Source organism: Mesoplodon mirus, assembly GCF_964341445.2.
Source record: "Mesoplodon mirus genome assembly, chromosome: 4".
Taxonomy (NCBI): domain Eukaryota; kingdom Metazoa; phylum Chordata; class Mammalia; order Artiodactyla; family Ziphiidae; genus Mesoplodon; species Mesoplodon mirus.
In genome coordinates, this window is record NC_138979.1 from 10,456,562 (window position 1) to 10,473,724 (window position 17,163).

Sequence of the window (17,163 nt, forward strand, 5' to 3'; positions counted from 1 at the left end):
GGAGCCTGTGCTCCGCGGCGGGAGAGGCCACGGCAGTGAGAGGCCCGCATACCGCAAAAAGAAAAAAAAAAAAATAAATTAAATAAAATAAATAATCAACAATGACCTACTGTATAGTATAAGGAACTCTGCTCAATATTCTGTAATAACCTAAATGGGAAAAGAATCTGAAAAAGAATAGATGTATGTATATGTATAACTGAATCACTTTGCTGTACACCTGAAACTAACATAGCATTGTTAATCAACGGTACTCCAATATAAAATACAAATTTTTTAAAAAAGAAAGGATAGGGTGTTGGGGAAGTTCTCAGCCAGGCAGACAGAAGTTAGCTGGGTGCAGGGGTGAGGGGAGGCTTCCATGCAGGGAAAGCATCATGTTTGTAACCAGTCACAAAATTCAATGACATAAATCTTAGATACATAAAGAAAATTGTCATTGTGATTTCTTCATTTTGCCTCTCAGTATTATGGGCTCTCCTATGTCCCTACCCACTGGCTGGGAGAAGTAAAGCTTAGTCAGATCCAAACCATAAGTCCTTTTAGGAAGAGTTCAGTCTCTGCTGAATGAAAGTGCTTGCTCCACCTCTCAGATGGCGCCCCTCCTTCTTCTCTCCTGAAGACGGTACTGTCTGTACAGGATGAGGGATGGCTTACAAGACACTGTGGTGGGGAGAAGAGGGAGGGTCCTCGGGTGTGGTTGGTCTCTGGTCTCTGGGGCCATGTTCCTTTGTCTGCCTGCCTGCTAGGGGCCCCCTGGCCCTCCTGATGGGGTCTGCATCCAGTGATCCTGTGGCCTCTTCTCATGCAGGCAGGGCTACCTGTGTAGAGCCTCCTGGCAGATGAAGGCTCAGGTTGGCTTCAGCGGGGGCTGACAACGCTCTGAGGTCTGGCTGTGACTCCTATTCAGACCTGGCCCAGGTGATCTGGGCTCTGCCCCGCACCGCCCATCCTGAGCAACCCCCTCTAGAAACTCCCCAGCCAGATTTGCAGCTATTTGGGGGTTAACAGGAGCAGAGGGTAGGGGTTTGGAGAAGCTTAGCTGGAGTGCTTCCTGTACCTAATCACTCTACACCTCTACGTCAGGACGATGCGATCACCCCAGTCTGGACTGGCGCAGACTCTGCAGGGACTTTGTCTGGGACTCGGAATGATGGTGGTGAGAAGAGTGAGCGTAAGAGCTCCTTTCCACCCTCGTTGTCACCTTCACTTTTTAAAAGCTCATCTCACTGTCCCGCCTCTGTTTCTCTGTTTCTCCGTTTCTCTGTTTCACCTTTCCACAATTACCCGAGAACTGGGAAGGGTTTCCCTCTTTCTGTTCTCTCTTATGCAAAACCCTATGATGGATCCCTGGAATTTCCCTCTCCATAAGCTAAAGAGAAGATAAAGCAATTCAGACAGATCTTTCTCAAGAGATAACCCGGGTCTTGCTACACATTCCTATTTTTTAATATGACCTCAGACATTTTCTTGCATTCCTTCTGGAACAAATCTTAACCTCCCCCCTAAACAGAGAGATGCTTCTGGCAGACTGGGGTGAAGGTCACATTCTTGGATAAGGAAGAGAAGAGCATGTTAACCAATTTCGAAGAACTTCCTCCGACATGTGTGTAAGAGCCCTGACTGAGAAAGAGGGTGGTACATTTAAGAGACTGAAAGAAGGTGACCTGGCTCACAGGTAATAGGAAGAGGGGGTCCCTGCTGTGCACCAAGGGGCAAAAAAAGCGGTTAATCCTTCAGTGCTTACTCTGGGCCAGCGGAGAGGATCACAAGGCACGGCCCTCCCCAAGGACAGCTGACAAACCACTGACAAAATATTGAGCAAGAGAGTGGCAGCTGAGCCAGAGCTGCAGTACGGGGAATGGTCTGGAAGGAGAGGAATGAGACTGGCTGCAGGGGGGTTAGTAAAGTGTAGCTGCAGGAGCCCAGGTCAGAGACGATGGTGAGGACCAGGGCAGAGAGATAAAGATGGAGTCTGGGAATTTATAACAGAGACAGAGCCTTGTGACTCATTGTAGATGTGGGTGGTGAAGACAAAGGAAAGCTCAAGGATAAGCTAAGATTTCTAGCTTGAGCAACAAAATAGATACTGAGGACTTTTTCTAAGACAAGAAACTCTTGATATGAAGCAGATTTCCGGGAATGGATGAGATGGTGGGGTTCCATTTGAGCATTTAGAGGACTGGCAGCCATCCAAGTACAGACCTCCAATACCCAGTAATGAGCCTACTGCACATTTTATGAGGTGAGAAATCCAAATAAAAATATATTCTAAACTCCTTTACTCCCAGCTGTGGCGCTCTCTGAAAATCTGATTTAAACATAAACTGAGGACCCTGATTTTCAGTTTGGTTCTGCAGTTGGTGGCTTAGTACAGTGTATTCCTTATGCCCTTGAGAAGTTTCACTATGTATGAACCTCCATCCTCGGGTTTTAGTTCATATGAAAACCTTAAACCGTCTTAGGTGAATGGAATCCATGTCCTCTTACCATGGAGAATAGAAATATAAGCATCCTTTTATATGCAAATAATAGCATTTTAGTAACAGACACCAGGAACACATTTAATAGGCAACTGACCCTCTTTTCTAATTGTTGCTGACAGCAAAGTCTTAAGTTAATTAATATAAAACCAAAGCTCTCGTTTTGTCAGCTTTCTAAATTATGACTACTTTCTAAAGATATCATACTAAAGGTCACTTTATTTATGGGCTTCCCTGGTGGCGCAGTGGTTGAGAGTCCGCCTGCCGATTCAGGGGACACGGGTTCGTGCCCCGATCCCGGAAGATCCCACATGCCGCGGAGCGGCTGGGCCCGCGAGCCATGGCCGCGGAGCCTGTGTGTCCGGAGCCTGTGCTCCGCAACGGGAGAGGCCACAGCAGTGAGAGGCCCGCGTACAGCAAAAAAAAAAAATAAGTTCTCCATTTGGGTCTGTTAAGACTGGAGCCAAAATTATTGTCTGAAGAGAGTCATGGCTCTGTCCATGGAGCAGTGAAGAGTGTTTCGTTGTTGTTTTTTAGAATTTCAGGCACAAGTTCTCATTAGTATCCTAACCCGGCCAGATTGTTCAAATGCACAGCTCTGAACTCCACTAGTAACACACAGGAGCTGCATCCCAGTTATTAATCAGGAATTCACTGCCAAGCTCACTGCTGCTCCATAGTTTTCAGATGCTCAGCTGAGGGAAAAAATACGTTGTTGTTTGAAAGATACGCTATTCAACTGTTCCTGTCTAGATGCTCTGAAGTTCATTCCTGGGTGAAGCCAGACCACTAAAGAGCTACATACTGGGATTAAAACAATTAATTTCTAAAGTGAGTCGATAACTTTCCCTAAGCTTCATTTTCCAAAATGCAAAATGAAGGAAGAGTCACTCATTCATTCAACTATTACTCACTGAACTACTATTCCCGAAGTATTAGGTCTACAAAATAGAAGATGACATAGTCCCATCTCTTTTTTTTTTTTTTTTTTTTGCAGTACGCGGACCTCTCACTGTTGCGGCCTCTCCCGTTGCGGAGCACAGGCTCAGTGGCCATGGCTCACGGGCCCAGCCGCTCCGCGGCATGTGGGATCTTGCTGGACCGGGGCACGAACCCGTGTCCCCTGCATCGGCAGGCGGACTCTCAACCACTGCGCCACCAGGGAAGCCCCATAGTCCCACCTCTTAATGACCCTGTCTATCTGTGAGCCTAAGTATCTTTATCTACATATAAAGACCAAATAGACCATTATAATCTTATGTGATAAACACAGAAATGGAGAAATATACAGGGCACAGAAACACAAGGAGAGACACCTTACCCAGCCTGAGTGCAGGCAGGGGAGGATGACAAGGATACTGAGATGTCCTAGAATAACGCTGCCCACTCTCACGGGTGTCGTGTGTTAGTGGGGACCCAGTGAGACGGGGGAGACACCACTGTCACAACTGGAGAAGGAGGAGCAGAGGTGTCAGCGACAGTGCCTCTGGCTCTGACACCGACACTCCCAACTGGCTCAGTCAATATGGAAATGTGTTATCTCACATGACAGAAGGTCCAGAGATAGGGGAGGTTTCAAAGTCAGTTGATTTAGTGGCTGGATTATGTCACCAAGGACCCTCCTTCTTCCCGTCCCGCAGGGCTGCCTTTCCACTTGGGATGGAACACCTCAGGATAGAACAAGGTGGCTGCAGGCAACTCAATAAGACACAGAAGGTCCCAAGCAAGAAAGAGACCATCTTTACTTGTGCTGCCCTCTTAGGAGGGAAAACGTTTTCCCAGAGACATTTGAAGATTTCCCCTCATGTCTCAGAATCCTGGATTTGGGCATCTGCCCATCAGGAAAGCAATCAATAGTAAGGGCCGTGGGCTTACCATTTAGACTTAGTGTGATTATTTGGAGCCCGTCTATTTCAGAGAATCAACCACACATACGGCTGCAGGAGTGTTACAGGCACACAATGGCTGACTTGAAAGAAGTCACTCTTTCTTCTGGGGATCTCTCATTTGCCAAATTTTTAAAAATCTCTGCAACTTTCCTACCTCAGTGAGATACTGGTTTTTTCTCTTTCAATGCCTACAAAAGCAAGGCTGACGGAAAATGATCAAATCACATCATACGCGTCATTTTGCGGCCCAAATCCATGCATTTCAAACAAAACCTACCAAAATCTACGAGTTTAACTCCGCCTTCGATGGTTAATAGGATGTTATTTCCTTTTATATCACGGTGGATAGTTTTGTTGTTATGCAAATGCTGAAGTCCCTAGAAGAGGGAAATAAATACATAGTGACTTTTAAAGAAAGCATCAAAAACACATTTTTCAGATGGATGCATTTATACAAAAGCAATAGGAAACACATGTTAAAATTAACAAAGGTTCTTAAATGTTTCACATTGAGTTAGTCAAATCAAAGTATATCATTTCCACTTTGGACTATATAAAAATTCAAAAAAACAGTGCATACTCCTTAGCCCTTAGCAAACAGTTTATTTAAAATGTGCTGATCTCAACAGAAGAAAACATTCTATACACTCATTTGAAATAATGGCTGTTAAAGGAATAAATAAATAAATAATAGCAAATAAAAACCTAACTAGTAGTAAAAATACACATTATCTACCTTTGCCATAATCTCAGAAATATACCTAGGAGGTCAAAACTCAGGTCTCTGTTGACACAAGGAGGGTAGATCTCTAATGGAAAAAAGGAATTAGTTCTGCTAAACATTTCACATTTTGCATCTTACTCTTGCATCGATAAATACTAATGTAGTGATGTTTTGCTAAAAATAGGATCCTCACTTTTTCTTTAACGGGAACTGCCTTCTAATTAATGCGTGAACAATTTAAACCGTCTTACCAACAGCGCTTCACGTAAAATATAGGCAATGATGGGCTCACTCATTCTTTTGCCCTTCTTCAGAAATCCTTTCACAAGATCTGTCACTGATCCTCCGTTGCACAGCTATAAAAGAATATTTCAAGATAGATAATAAAATGATACGACATTTTAAGTACTTGCTATAAAAGGTTTTCTCAAAACGTTTGAAAAAACTGTTCTAATTTTTTGTTTCAAACAATTATTCCCATCATTTTATGGTTTCATAAATGAAATGAAGATATAAACTTGTACTAGTGTACAGTTAATTATTGGAACACATTTTCCATATGAATTATTTTTTAGAAGAGAATCTGGAGAAGCATTGGGCTTGGCTTTTAAATTTAAGGATAAGAATTATGATTCTATAAATTAATCTCAAATTTTAAGATCTAGGGCTTAAAAGCATTCTTGATTCCTGTTAGTTTAATTAATAGTGCAATGTGACCTCAATCCATGGCTATATACTGTTTCATATGTGCATTAATTTAAAAACATACCTCCCTTCTGGTAAAACTTCAGAGTGTGCTGAAGTAAGGGTTACAAATACTATTTTCGAAAACTGTTTTACGTGTCATGTTCCCTAGCTTCCTCTCTCCACACCTCCCAAGAGTAGAGGAATCTTAGAGGAAAACAAGAGGGAGGGGCATGGTAGGGGAATTTTTCACATCCAGTTTTCTCTGAAGTTAGGTAACATGAAGTCCCACAGTAAACTTTCAAAGGGGCTGTGTATTCTCAGAAGAGAGAAACACTGACGTTAGCAGTGGAACATGAGAGGGGAGATAACTAGGTAAATGGTCCCAACAAAGCTTTGACCCCATGATCCCCTAAGGTCTGATCCATTAGCCTTTGCTGTCAGATCTGTCTCTCCTCCCAGGGCTCTGGTCCATGGTTTCCTTGCCCTTACCCTGAACTATGGGGCCTCCTCTGACACCTCAGTGCCTGCAAACTAAGAGCCTGGCATTCCCCTGACTCTACTGACCTAAATGGAGGTAGAGAACAAAGGTGAGAGGAAGTGTATTCCTGACACCCTCATCTAAAATACTGAACACACTTTCTCTCAAACTTTTTTCTAACACAGTGATTAGATTTTATTGGATGCCTGAACACTTCTGATACATTATAGATTAGATAATAACAGCTGTGTTGGGCACATCCTTTAAGCTAGCACATTTCTAATCCATTTACATGCATTACCTGTGTATCTCACCACTCTGTGAAGTAGGAATTATTAGCATCTCCATACTAAGGATTGGGAAAGTGAGGCACAAAATGCTAAGGTAACTTGGAAAAGATCACACAGTAGTGACAGAGCGAAGACCTCAACTTGGACAGCCTGACTTTAGAGTCCAGCCTTACATTTAATCATGACATGTCATGATCCCCCAAAAGGAGGTCTGGGCTGGCTGGTCAATCTAGCCATCATGCGTAATATTGTTTTTGTAAGTGTGTTTAAAATCTAAACACGAACTCACAAATGAACACTTAGATGCAACTCCTTTTATAACTGGTGTCTTTCTACATTCAAAGAAAACTTTCATCTTCTACAAGAATCAGTGCAGCCCTAGCACTCCCAAACCAGCATTTTCTTCTGCAGAAAAGGGAACACCTTTTAACTGGATAAGAAGAAGAGTGTGCTGTCCTGACAGCACAATACAGGGTCACAGTGCCTCCTCTGTGGCCCAGCAAAATTGGTTCACAAAATTATTCAAAATTGACTGAAAAGAGGTCTTCCCTGGTGGTGCAGTGGTTAAGAATCTGCCTGCCAATGCAGGGGACACGGGTTCGAGCCCTGGTTTGGGAAGATCCCACATGCCGCGGAGCAACTAAGCCTGTGAACCACAACTACTGAGCCTGCGCGTCTGGAGCCTGTGCTCCACAACGGGAGAGGCCGCGACAGTGAGAGGCCCACGCACCGCGATGAAGAGTGGCCCCAACTTGCCGCAACTGGAGAAAGCCCTCGCACAGAAACGAAGACCCAACACAGCCAAAAAAAAAAATAATTAATTAATTAATTAATTAATTTTTTAAAAATTGACTGAAAAGAAATTGAGTCCTTTAAACTGCAGAGCACTTATTTAAGAGAACCACGTTTTAGGGCCAGTTTTTAAATTTCCAAAATTCATTTCAGGGTAACTGAGTGGCTTTTCCTATGTCTCCAAAGTGTGGCCTCTTTGCTGCATCTTCTGTGATTGACTATTATGTTAATTCAAGAGTAAACAGCTAGGATCTTACAGGGAGAATAAAGGAGCCATAAAGAAATGTGCAGGACGAGGCTTCCCTGGTGGGGCAGTGGTTAAGAATCCACCTGCTGATGCAGAGGACATGGGTTCGAGCCCTGGTCCGGGAAGATCCCACATGCCACGGAGCAACTGGGCCTGTGCGCCTCAACTACTGAGCCTGTGCTCTAGAGCCCGCAAGCCACAACTACTGAGGCCTCGTGCCTAGAGCCTGTGCTCTGCAACAAGAGAAGCCACCGCAATGTGAAGCCCCTGCTCACCGCAAGGAAGAGTAGCCCCTGCTCACCACAACTAGAGAAAGCCCACATGCAGCAACGAAAACCCAACACAGCCATAAATAAATAAATAAATAAATAATTTTTTTAAAAAAAAAGAAATGTGCAGGAAATAAGATAATAATTGGAAAAAGAACTAATGCGATCATAGAGTTTGCACTAAGAAGCTCAAATACCACTTTCTGGTATCAAAATTTCTTTGACATAGTTATTTTCCCCAACTAGTAAAGTTGAGAATACAGGATTCTTTGTGATATACACTTTAGTTTTTTTTTTAAGTAAGGTATATTGAGGCATAATTTACATACAATAAAATTCATCCAATTTAGCATACAATTCTGAGTACTGACAAATATATTAGTCATGTAACCACAACCACAGTCAAGATATAGAACAACTCCATCACACAAAAATCTACCCTCCTGTCTCTTTGTAGTCAAACCTCGCCCTCAGCCCCTGGCAAGCACTAATCTCTTTTCTGCCCCTATGATTTTGTCTTCGCAGAAATGTCATACAGATTGAGTCATAAGGTGTGTAGCCCATTAAGTCTAACTCCTTTGATTTGGCACCATGAATCTGAGATTCATCTTTGTTGCTGTACATTCCTTCTTTAATGCTATTTTAATGTTAGTCATTCCTTCTTTAATGCTGAGTATTCCACTAAATAGATAAACCACTGTTTGTTTATCCATTCATTAATTGAAAGACCTTTGAGTTGTTTCCAGTTTTTGGCAATTATGAGCAAAACCACTGTAAACATTTGCATAATAGGCTTTTCCATGAATATGGTTTTCATTGCTGTTGGGAATTGTTGGGTCCTATCGGTCATATGTTTGACCTTCTAGGTATTTGCTAAACTATTTCCCAAAGTGGCTGTACCATTCTGCATTCCCACTAGCAGTGAACAAGAGTTCCAGCTGCTCCACATCCTCGTCAGCAGTTGACATTGTGACTTTTTAAAAAGCCACTCTAAATGGATCTCATGTGATATTGATTTGAGTTTGTCTAATGACTAATTTCATTGACCATCTTTTCATGTATGTATTTGCTATCCATTTACTTTCTTTGGTGAAGTGTTCAAATTTTTGGTTCATTTTTAATTTTTTTTTATTATTGAGTTTTAAGAGTTCTTTATATATGTTGAATACAAGTCCTTTCTCCCAGTTTGTGGCTTGACCTTTTATTTTAAGTGTCTTTTGAAAAGCAGAAGTTCTAAATTTATCATGTTAAAATTTTTACGGAAAGTGTTTTTTATGTCACATCAAGAAAATGTTTGCCTAACCCAAGGTCAAAAATTTTTTCTTCTATAATTCCTTCAGGAAGTTTTATAGTTTTAGGTTCCACATATAGGTAGGTCTATAATCCATTTTGAGTTAATTTTTGTACATGTGTTAGGTATGGATTATATATGGATGCCCAATTGTTACAGAACACTTTTCTATTATTCAAAGGTGCCCAGAAAACAGAAAATATGACTCTGAATTGAGTTTAAAACCTAGTTACCAACACAAGGAATAGGGGAATCTTAAATGCATATTGTTAAGTGAAAGAAGGCAATTTGAAAATGCTACATACTGTATGATTCCAACTATATGACATTCTGGAAAAGGCAAGACTATGGATACTGTAAAAAGATCAATGATTAATAGGGTTCAGGGAAGAGAAAGGGAAGAATGACCAGATGGAGCACAGAGGATTTTTTAGGGCAGTGAAACAAGTCTATATGATATTGTAATGGTGGATACAGGTCATTATTTATTTGTCAAAATCCATAAAAAGTATACCACCAAGAGTGAACCCTAATGGAAACTGTGGACCTTGGATGGTACTGATGTGTCAGTGTACGTTCATCAATTGTAACAAATGCACCACTCTGATAAGAAATGTAGATAATGGGGGAGTCTATGCATGTGTGAGGGCAGGGGACATATGAGAAATCTCTGTACCTCCCTCTCAATTTTTCTGTGACTCTAAAACTATGCTAAAAAATAAAGTCTTTAAAATATCTGTAAAATGTACAACACAGAGAATTAACCCTAATGTAAACTATGGACTTTAGTTAATAATAATGTATCATTATTGTCTCACCAACTGTAACAAATGTACCATACCAATGCAAGATGTTAATAATAGGGAAAAGTTAGTGAGGGGGATTTATGGAAACTCTTTGAACTTTCCACTCATTTTTTCCATAAACCTAAACCTGTTCAAAAAAATAAAATCTATTAATTTTTTAAAATCTAGCTGCTAACATCAAGAATATTCGAAAAGGTCCTAAACTAACAATGAAGGAGCATACAAAATTACTCCAAGTTATGTCAGACCCCTTACAGGGTCTTCTTAGAAACTAATTATTCTACTATTTGGCTGCTGCCTAAGCAGGAATAGTGGTTTAATTTTCAGAATGGAAAGGGGTCTTTTGAATGAAACTTCAAGAAGAGGTAGATTAAAACGAAAAAGAAATTATTAAACAGACCATAGGGAGCAAATGTCAATAAACCACAAGTTAACTTGTGGTTGACCTCTTCCTAAAGATGCCCAAGATGAGATATCACCATGGATATTCTAAATCCTCGTTCAGAATTAGCAACATTTCAAATATGCTCTAGGATGAAATTTACTTTTGTTCAATTAACATAAAATGCCTTTCATATATGAATAAAGTAAAAAAAATTACTTTAGTACATTTGTTTTTAAATGAATGTGAAGGATTAAAATATATTAAAGGAAATGCAAATGTTGAATTAAGCAATAGATCATAAAAAATGAAAATGACCGTTATGTTTCCATTTAAAAAGAACTGCACCCAGAGGAATGAACTGCATCATGTTAACCCTATGCAATTCTTAAATCACCAAGATAGGTTAAAAGGGGGATTTGTAATAGGGGACCAGAAAACCCTTAAGTGTAGCTTTGCAGCACAATGCTATAACAGGGCCTTAATGTTCTTTCACGGAACAAAATTGAAGTATAATTTTCTTAAGCCAGAGCCACACTAATGAAAGAACAGAGCAACAGTGAGAATGAATTCTCTCCCTAGGCTGTAGTCAAACATGAAAAAAAACCCAATAATCTAAATCAAAAGGGATGATATTCTCTGAACAGATCATTACAACTCACTTCCAAACACAGCTTTTATAAGTTTTCAAAGTGTATTCTGTCTTCACTGTGTTAGGAGAGATATGAGATTTTTACTCGAATTTCTGGAAAAGGACTACTGACTTCTGCAGTTGGCATTTCTGACTTTTGCTGTTCTTCATTGTTTTTCGTTTATTCTAAGAATGCTCTAAGACGCTTCGCTTAGTCTGACCATATCCCATGTGAGGCCACAAAGCAGAAACTCTCATTTTCTAACACTCATTCAAGTTTTTACTTTGCTCATTTTATAAAAGCGTTTCAGTCTTTTTATAGAAACCAATTTTTAGCAAACACCTACACGTGAAGTTTTTGGTAACTGTGGGTGTAATATTATAAGACTCGGCTGTATTGCTTGCAGGGTAACTGCACCATTTCACACTGCCAAAGTAATGTGTAAAAGTTCAATTTGCTCCACAACCTCACCAATACTGGGTATTATAAGTCTTTTAAATTTTAGTCATTTTAGTGGGTGTGTACTATAGTTTCATTGTGGTTTTAATTTGAATTTCCCCCTAAAATAAAGATATTAAACATATTATATATATGCTTTTGCAAAGAGTCCAAACTTTTTTTGCACACTTTATAAGTAAAATTGGGTAGATGCACTTTGTTAGGTGAAATTTCCATCTATTCCTAGAGTGCTGAGATTGTTTATCACAAATGGCTGTTGAATTTTGACACGTTTTTATTGATTTTTTTCTCTTTGATTCCATTAATACAGTGAATTATGATGCAATAAATTTTAATGTTTAACAAACTTATTTTAGTGTTTTAATAAAATTGCATTCCTGGGATCAATCCCATTCAGTCATAACATATTAACGTTTTTATATATTACTGGATTCAATTTGTTAATATTTTGGGAAAGATTTTTTCCAAATGTGTTCATGTGAAATGTCAAAATATATTTTCTTTTCTTGTAATATCTTTGTCTTCTTTTGTCAGTATAATGTTGCCCTCATAAATGAGTCAACAAGACTGATTATTTCTTTCTTAAAGATTTCATAGGATTCATTTTTTTCCCCAGAATGACAGTGTGAAGAACTCTGTGGACTCATTCCCCAGTATAACCGGTGAAAGTTACAAAAATAAACAATGAGTTACAGTCTTTGGAAATTGTAAGGATGTACAGCAAATGAAGTAACATTTAAGAACACAACTAATATTTGTAGTATTTCACTTTGTCCTCTATAGGCTTATTAAGTGTACTTTTTCATTTTATTTTTAGTGGTTGCTTTAGCGTTTACAATATGCATCTTTTTTTTTTTTTTTTTTTTTTTTTGCGGTACGCGGGCCTCTCAGTGTTGTGGCCTCTCCCGTTGTGAAGCACGGGCTCCGGACGCGCAGGCTCAGCGGCCATGGCTCACGGGCCCAGCCGCTCCGCGGCATGTGGGATCTTCCCGGACCGGGGCACGAACCCGTGTCCCCTGCATCGGCAGGCGGACTCTCAACCACTGCGCCACCAGGGAAGCCCACAATATGCATCTTTACCGTAACAGAATATGCCTTGAAATAACACTATACCACTTCATAAGTAATGTAAGACCCTTAAGGCCGTACCTTTCCATGTTTCCGCTCCTGCCCCTCTGCTATTGTTGTTAGACATTTTAATTCTGCATGTAATGACCCCACAATACACAATTATAATTACGGTTTCTTTTTGCAGGTCTGAGTTTCTATATGAGGTCATTTTCCTTCAGCCTGAAAACTTTATTCCACATTTTTATGGTGCAGGTCTCTGATGGTAAATGCTTTTCCTTTGATGAAAACATGTCTTTATTTTGCCTTCATTCATGAATAACGTTTTCACTGTATACAGATTTCTAAGTTGAAAGCCTTTCAATGTTTTAAATATACCATTGCACTGCACTGGAGGACAGATCAGTGACCAGGCTTCTCTCTGACCCCTACACGTCCTCTTGGTGCTTTTATAATGTTCTCTTCATTATTAGTGTTCAGCACCTTGTTTGTGACGTATCTTAGTGTGGTTTTCTTTGTTCATCCTACAAGAGGGATTTTGAGCTTCTTAGATCTGTGACTTTTTTAGTGTTTACCAAATTCAGAAAAATTTCAGCCATCATTTATTTAAATACTGTATCTCTGCCCCCCGCCCCTGTACTGCTCTTGGACTGAAATTACACACAGTTTAGAATACTAGATAATGTCCCATAAGTCACAGGGGTCTTTTTCCCTTTTTTGTCTGTCTGTGCTCTGTTTAGACAGCTTCTATTTTCCGGTCTTCAAATTCACTGATCTTTTCTTTCACAGGTCTAAGCTGCTGTTAAACTCAATACTATATATTTTTCACTACACATATTGTATTTTTCTATTCTAGAAGCTCCATTCAGTTCTTTTCTATAGTTTTCATTTCTTTCAACATTATGTTCATGTTTTCCTTTTGAAATCCTTGAACGCTGTGATAACAACTGTTTTAAAGTCTTTATCTGCTAATTCCATTATCCTGCTTATTCTTGGGTCTGATTCTTTTGACTGATTTTTATTCTGACGATGGGTCACCTTTTCCTGCTTCTTCACATATCTAATAATTTTTTATTAAATGATGGACTTGACTAATTTTACATTTGAATGTTCAGATCTTGTCTTCCCTTAATGAATGTTCATGAATGAATGTTAATGAATGTTCAATTTTATTCTGTCAGGCAGTTAATCTACTTGTGGACCAACCTGAACATTTCAAGCCCTGTTTTGGAACTTCTTATGGGAGGCCAAGGGAAGTTCTTATTCTAGGGTGAGTCTAGCCCTCCCTTTAATGCATAACCTTTCTGGAGGGTCTCTACTAAGTGCCTCAGGGGTTCAACAAAGATTCCCAATTTGGCTGATCAGAACTCAAGCATCTTTCAACCCTGCACAAACTCCAGCAGTTGTTCAGATTACTGCTTTTCAGTAATTCTTACCCTCGTAATTGTTCTTTGCCCAACTGCCTGAAATCTTGCCCTATATATTTCCAGCTTGGTTTCAGTTAAAGACTCAAGGGAATCCCTATGCAGATTTCTGGAGCGTTTTTCCTGCTTAACTCTCCCTTCTTTGAAAATTACAGCCACTTCTGCCTCCCCAAGATTTTCAGTTCAGCAAGATAGCTGTGATCTCCTTGGGAATGTCCTCCTTAGGCCCGTGGTCTGGAAACTGCCTCCAAGATTAAAGATGAGATAATTGTAGTGTTCCTCTTGTTTATTTCCTTTTCTCAATGTCATAGTCTTAAGCTGTCTCTTTCCCAGTGTTTGAAAATTGTTGTGTTTTTAAAAATATACTTTATGCAGTTTTCTAGTTATTTATGGTACAACCACGCAATGATGCAAGTTACTGTCATGGCCAGAAGCAGAAGTCCCAGATTATTTCTATGCATGCTGAAATTTGAGAAGCTCTGGCAGTGTTTTCCAAACTTTCCTTTGATAAGAATCACCTTAGTACTTGTTTAAAAAACTAGTTTCCGGGCTTCCCTGGTGGTGCAGTGGTTGAGAGTCTGCCTGCCGATGCAGGGGACACGGGTTCATGTCCCGGTCCGGGAAGATCCCACATGCCACGGCACGGCTGGGCCCGTGAGCCATGGCTGCTGAGCCTGCGCGTCCGGAGCCTGTGCTCCGCAATGGGAGAGGCCACAACAGTGAGAGGCCCGCGTACTGCAAAAAAAAAAAAAAAAAAAAAAAAAAAACTAGTTTCCTAAAACTCATTCTTGGGTTTCTGCTTCAGTGGGTTTGAGATGGGGATGAGTCTTATCAGAGTATCTGGAGTATATATTAAAGAACAAATGTACCAGAAGTGTCCTGCTTTTTTTTTTTTTCAGGTGGAGGCTTAAAATGTTACCTACTCAGCTAGGCCTTCTTTCACCTTTCTTTTCTTAAAAGATCTTCTTTTTCATTCTTTATTAGCACCCCATTTATATTCTTCATAGTATCAATAATAATATGTAATTATTTAATTTGCCTATTTAGTTTTAAATCGTCTTTCTGCACCATTAGACTCTAAGCCCCAGGATTAGAGTTTGTCTTGTTCTCCACTGAATGCCCAGACCCTACCAAAATGCCTGGCCCAAAGTAACAGATAATATTTATGGAATTAATAAATGACTGGATGAATAAACTTTAGTCCTAGACACTTATGCATGCACGCACACACACACAGACACACACAATGACAGAGGCCATCTTTTCACAGCCACTATGGCTGAGGACATACTAGACAAATAGACTCTGAGACAGAAGACTGTATTCCTCAAGTACTTAAGGTGTTGCTGTCCATCCAACCAAGAAAGGGTAAATTACAATTTTGCCCTTCGAGCTCATCAGTAGCAAGTGCTTAATACCAGACTGATTTAACTCAATTTTGACTCTGTTTTTTAGTCTCCCAGTTTAGTGATAATCAGATGCAGAAACCTAGCGACCTCCCCCGAGCCCCGCCTACATCCAGCCCCTGATCCTCCACAGGAGATGCCAGGAATTAACGGAAACACTAAGCAAAAGAGGTATGTACATTTTACAAAGCAGGTCAGTCAAGAGATATGATAGCAATAAGCAAAAATTAATATAAGTCTGGTATTTCAAAATGAAGCATAAGTAAAAAAAAAAATACATCAGTTCTCCGTTTATGCTGACATCATTAGGAAAACCTAGAATACTAAGTAACAAGAAAAATTCCCATAGACATTTCGCAAAAAAATCAGTTCCCACAAAAGAAAACTTTCTACCCCTTCTCTTAGGTAGTTTCATTACAAATGTGTAACTGGAATTTCAGAGAGCTAGCAACTAGTGCGCTTCTGTATGTTCTGAAAATGAATATACAGAGAATGTAGAAGGAAATAATTCCTAAACAGAGGCCTGTATATCATTAATGCTCAAAAATTTACAGTGTAACAAAATGAAAGAAAAAAACAGGAAGAAGAAAAATTGTATCAAAGTGAAAGCAATAATTCAAAAATCACAACTAAATAACAGAAAAAACAGACTACCCAGTAAAATCTGAGCAAGTATTCCCCTTCTTAGAATTTCAGTTCTGGATCGAAATATAAATAAAATGATTTTTCAAGATGAAAAATCTCTGGGCAGGAGTTTGTCTAAGCTGGTACGGCCCCCCTGCACATGCCAGGCTGATAACAAGGGATACTACTGATGGCTCAGCCCCTCCAGGACACACCTTCTTTATGTAGATTCACATCAGAAGCCTAGATTGTTAGCACGACTCTCTGGGTAACACCACAGCCCCTCTTTGGCCATCCTTTTGGTACCCTCATGCAGAATAATTTATTGGGGCTTTATTATGATAAGAGGTATAATTAGTAGTCATTTTGTAGAATAAAGTATTTATGCCACAAGCCAATTTTCCTGAAAGTGCCCCTAAAGCAGCACCTGCACCATTCATGTTTATAAATCAGGTAATTGTACATCTAGCCACTTATGTGTATATATAATTAGTCTAATTTGCATATGCAAATCAATTACCTTACATACAGTTTGCCAACTCTTGCTTTCTCTATGTTTTTCCCCCACTTTGTAAGTGCAAATAGGTCAGATTCCTGAAATACTATTTTAATAAACTACCATTTATTCTTTTTTCTCAAGCCTTTTAGGGATATTTCCTATACCTCCATCTGATAATAAAATATAAGGACAAAGTTCAAAGAAGCTGTTAAGTCTCTGCTGATTCATTATATCAGGAAGCCACTTTGCTTGTACCTGATGTTCCAAAAGCATTTTAATCAATCTTTTCTGCTCTCTCAAAAGAACATTTAACTATGATCAGGAGTCTCCAACTCACACCTAACTCCAAGTGATTATACTGAGAAATGACAATATAATTAGAATACGAATGTTAGGCATAAAAGACAGTGACTGATCTCATTCAATATTTTTAAACTCTGGGCAAAGATCTGTACCTTGTGTCCTTGCCCATTTAGGCCTACATTAGGCAGAACACCTGTATCTTCAAATGCTAATTTTCCAATGATTCAACATGGAAAAAAATTAAAGATGCATTACTGAAAATGTTCTGAAGGATATAAATATACAAAATTTTATTCAAGACTGCATTAAGGATTTGCAGAGCATTGCATCTCACATACACAAACACAAGTATGAAGTAAATTCTTTACAATTCACCATTAATTTAAGGCAAAATGGTTTAAGTTCATAAT

General features: G+C 39.6%; 1 protein-coding gene across 3 annotated transcripts in view; it reads right to left on the reverse strand.

Moving 5' to 3' along the window:
* LOC309802706 (myosin-IIIa) overlaps positions 1–17,163 on the reverse strand; it is a 128,409-nt gene that overhangs the window by 90,538 nt on the left and 20,708 nt on the right. For all 3 annotated transcript variants that reach the window (XM_082618464.1, XM_082618465.1, XM_082618466.1), the window contains 2 exons: positions 5,348–5,452; positions 4,650–4,749 (listed from right to left, as the gene is read on the reverse strand). In XM_082618464.1, coding sequence (XP_082474590.1) covers positions 4,650–4,749; positions 5,348–5,452 — 205 coding nt within the window. The remainder of the gene's footprint in view (positions 1–4,649; positions 4,750–5,347; positions 5,453–17,163) is intronic.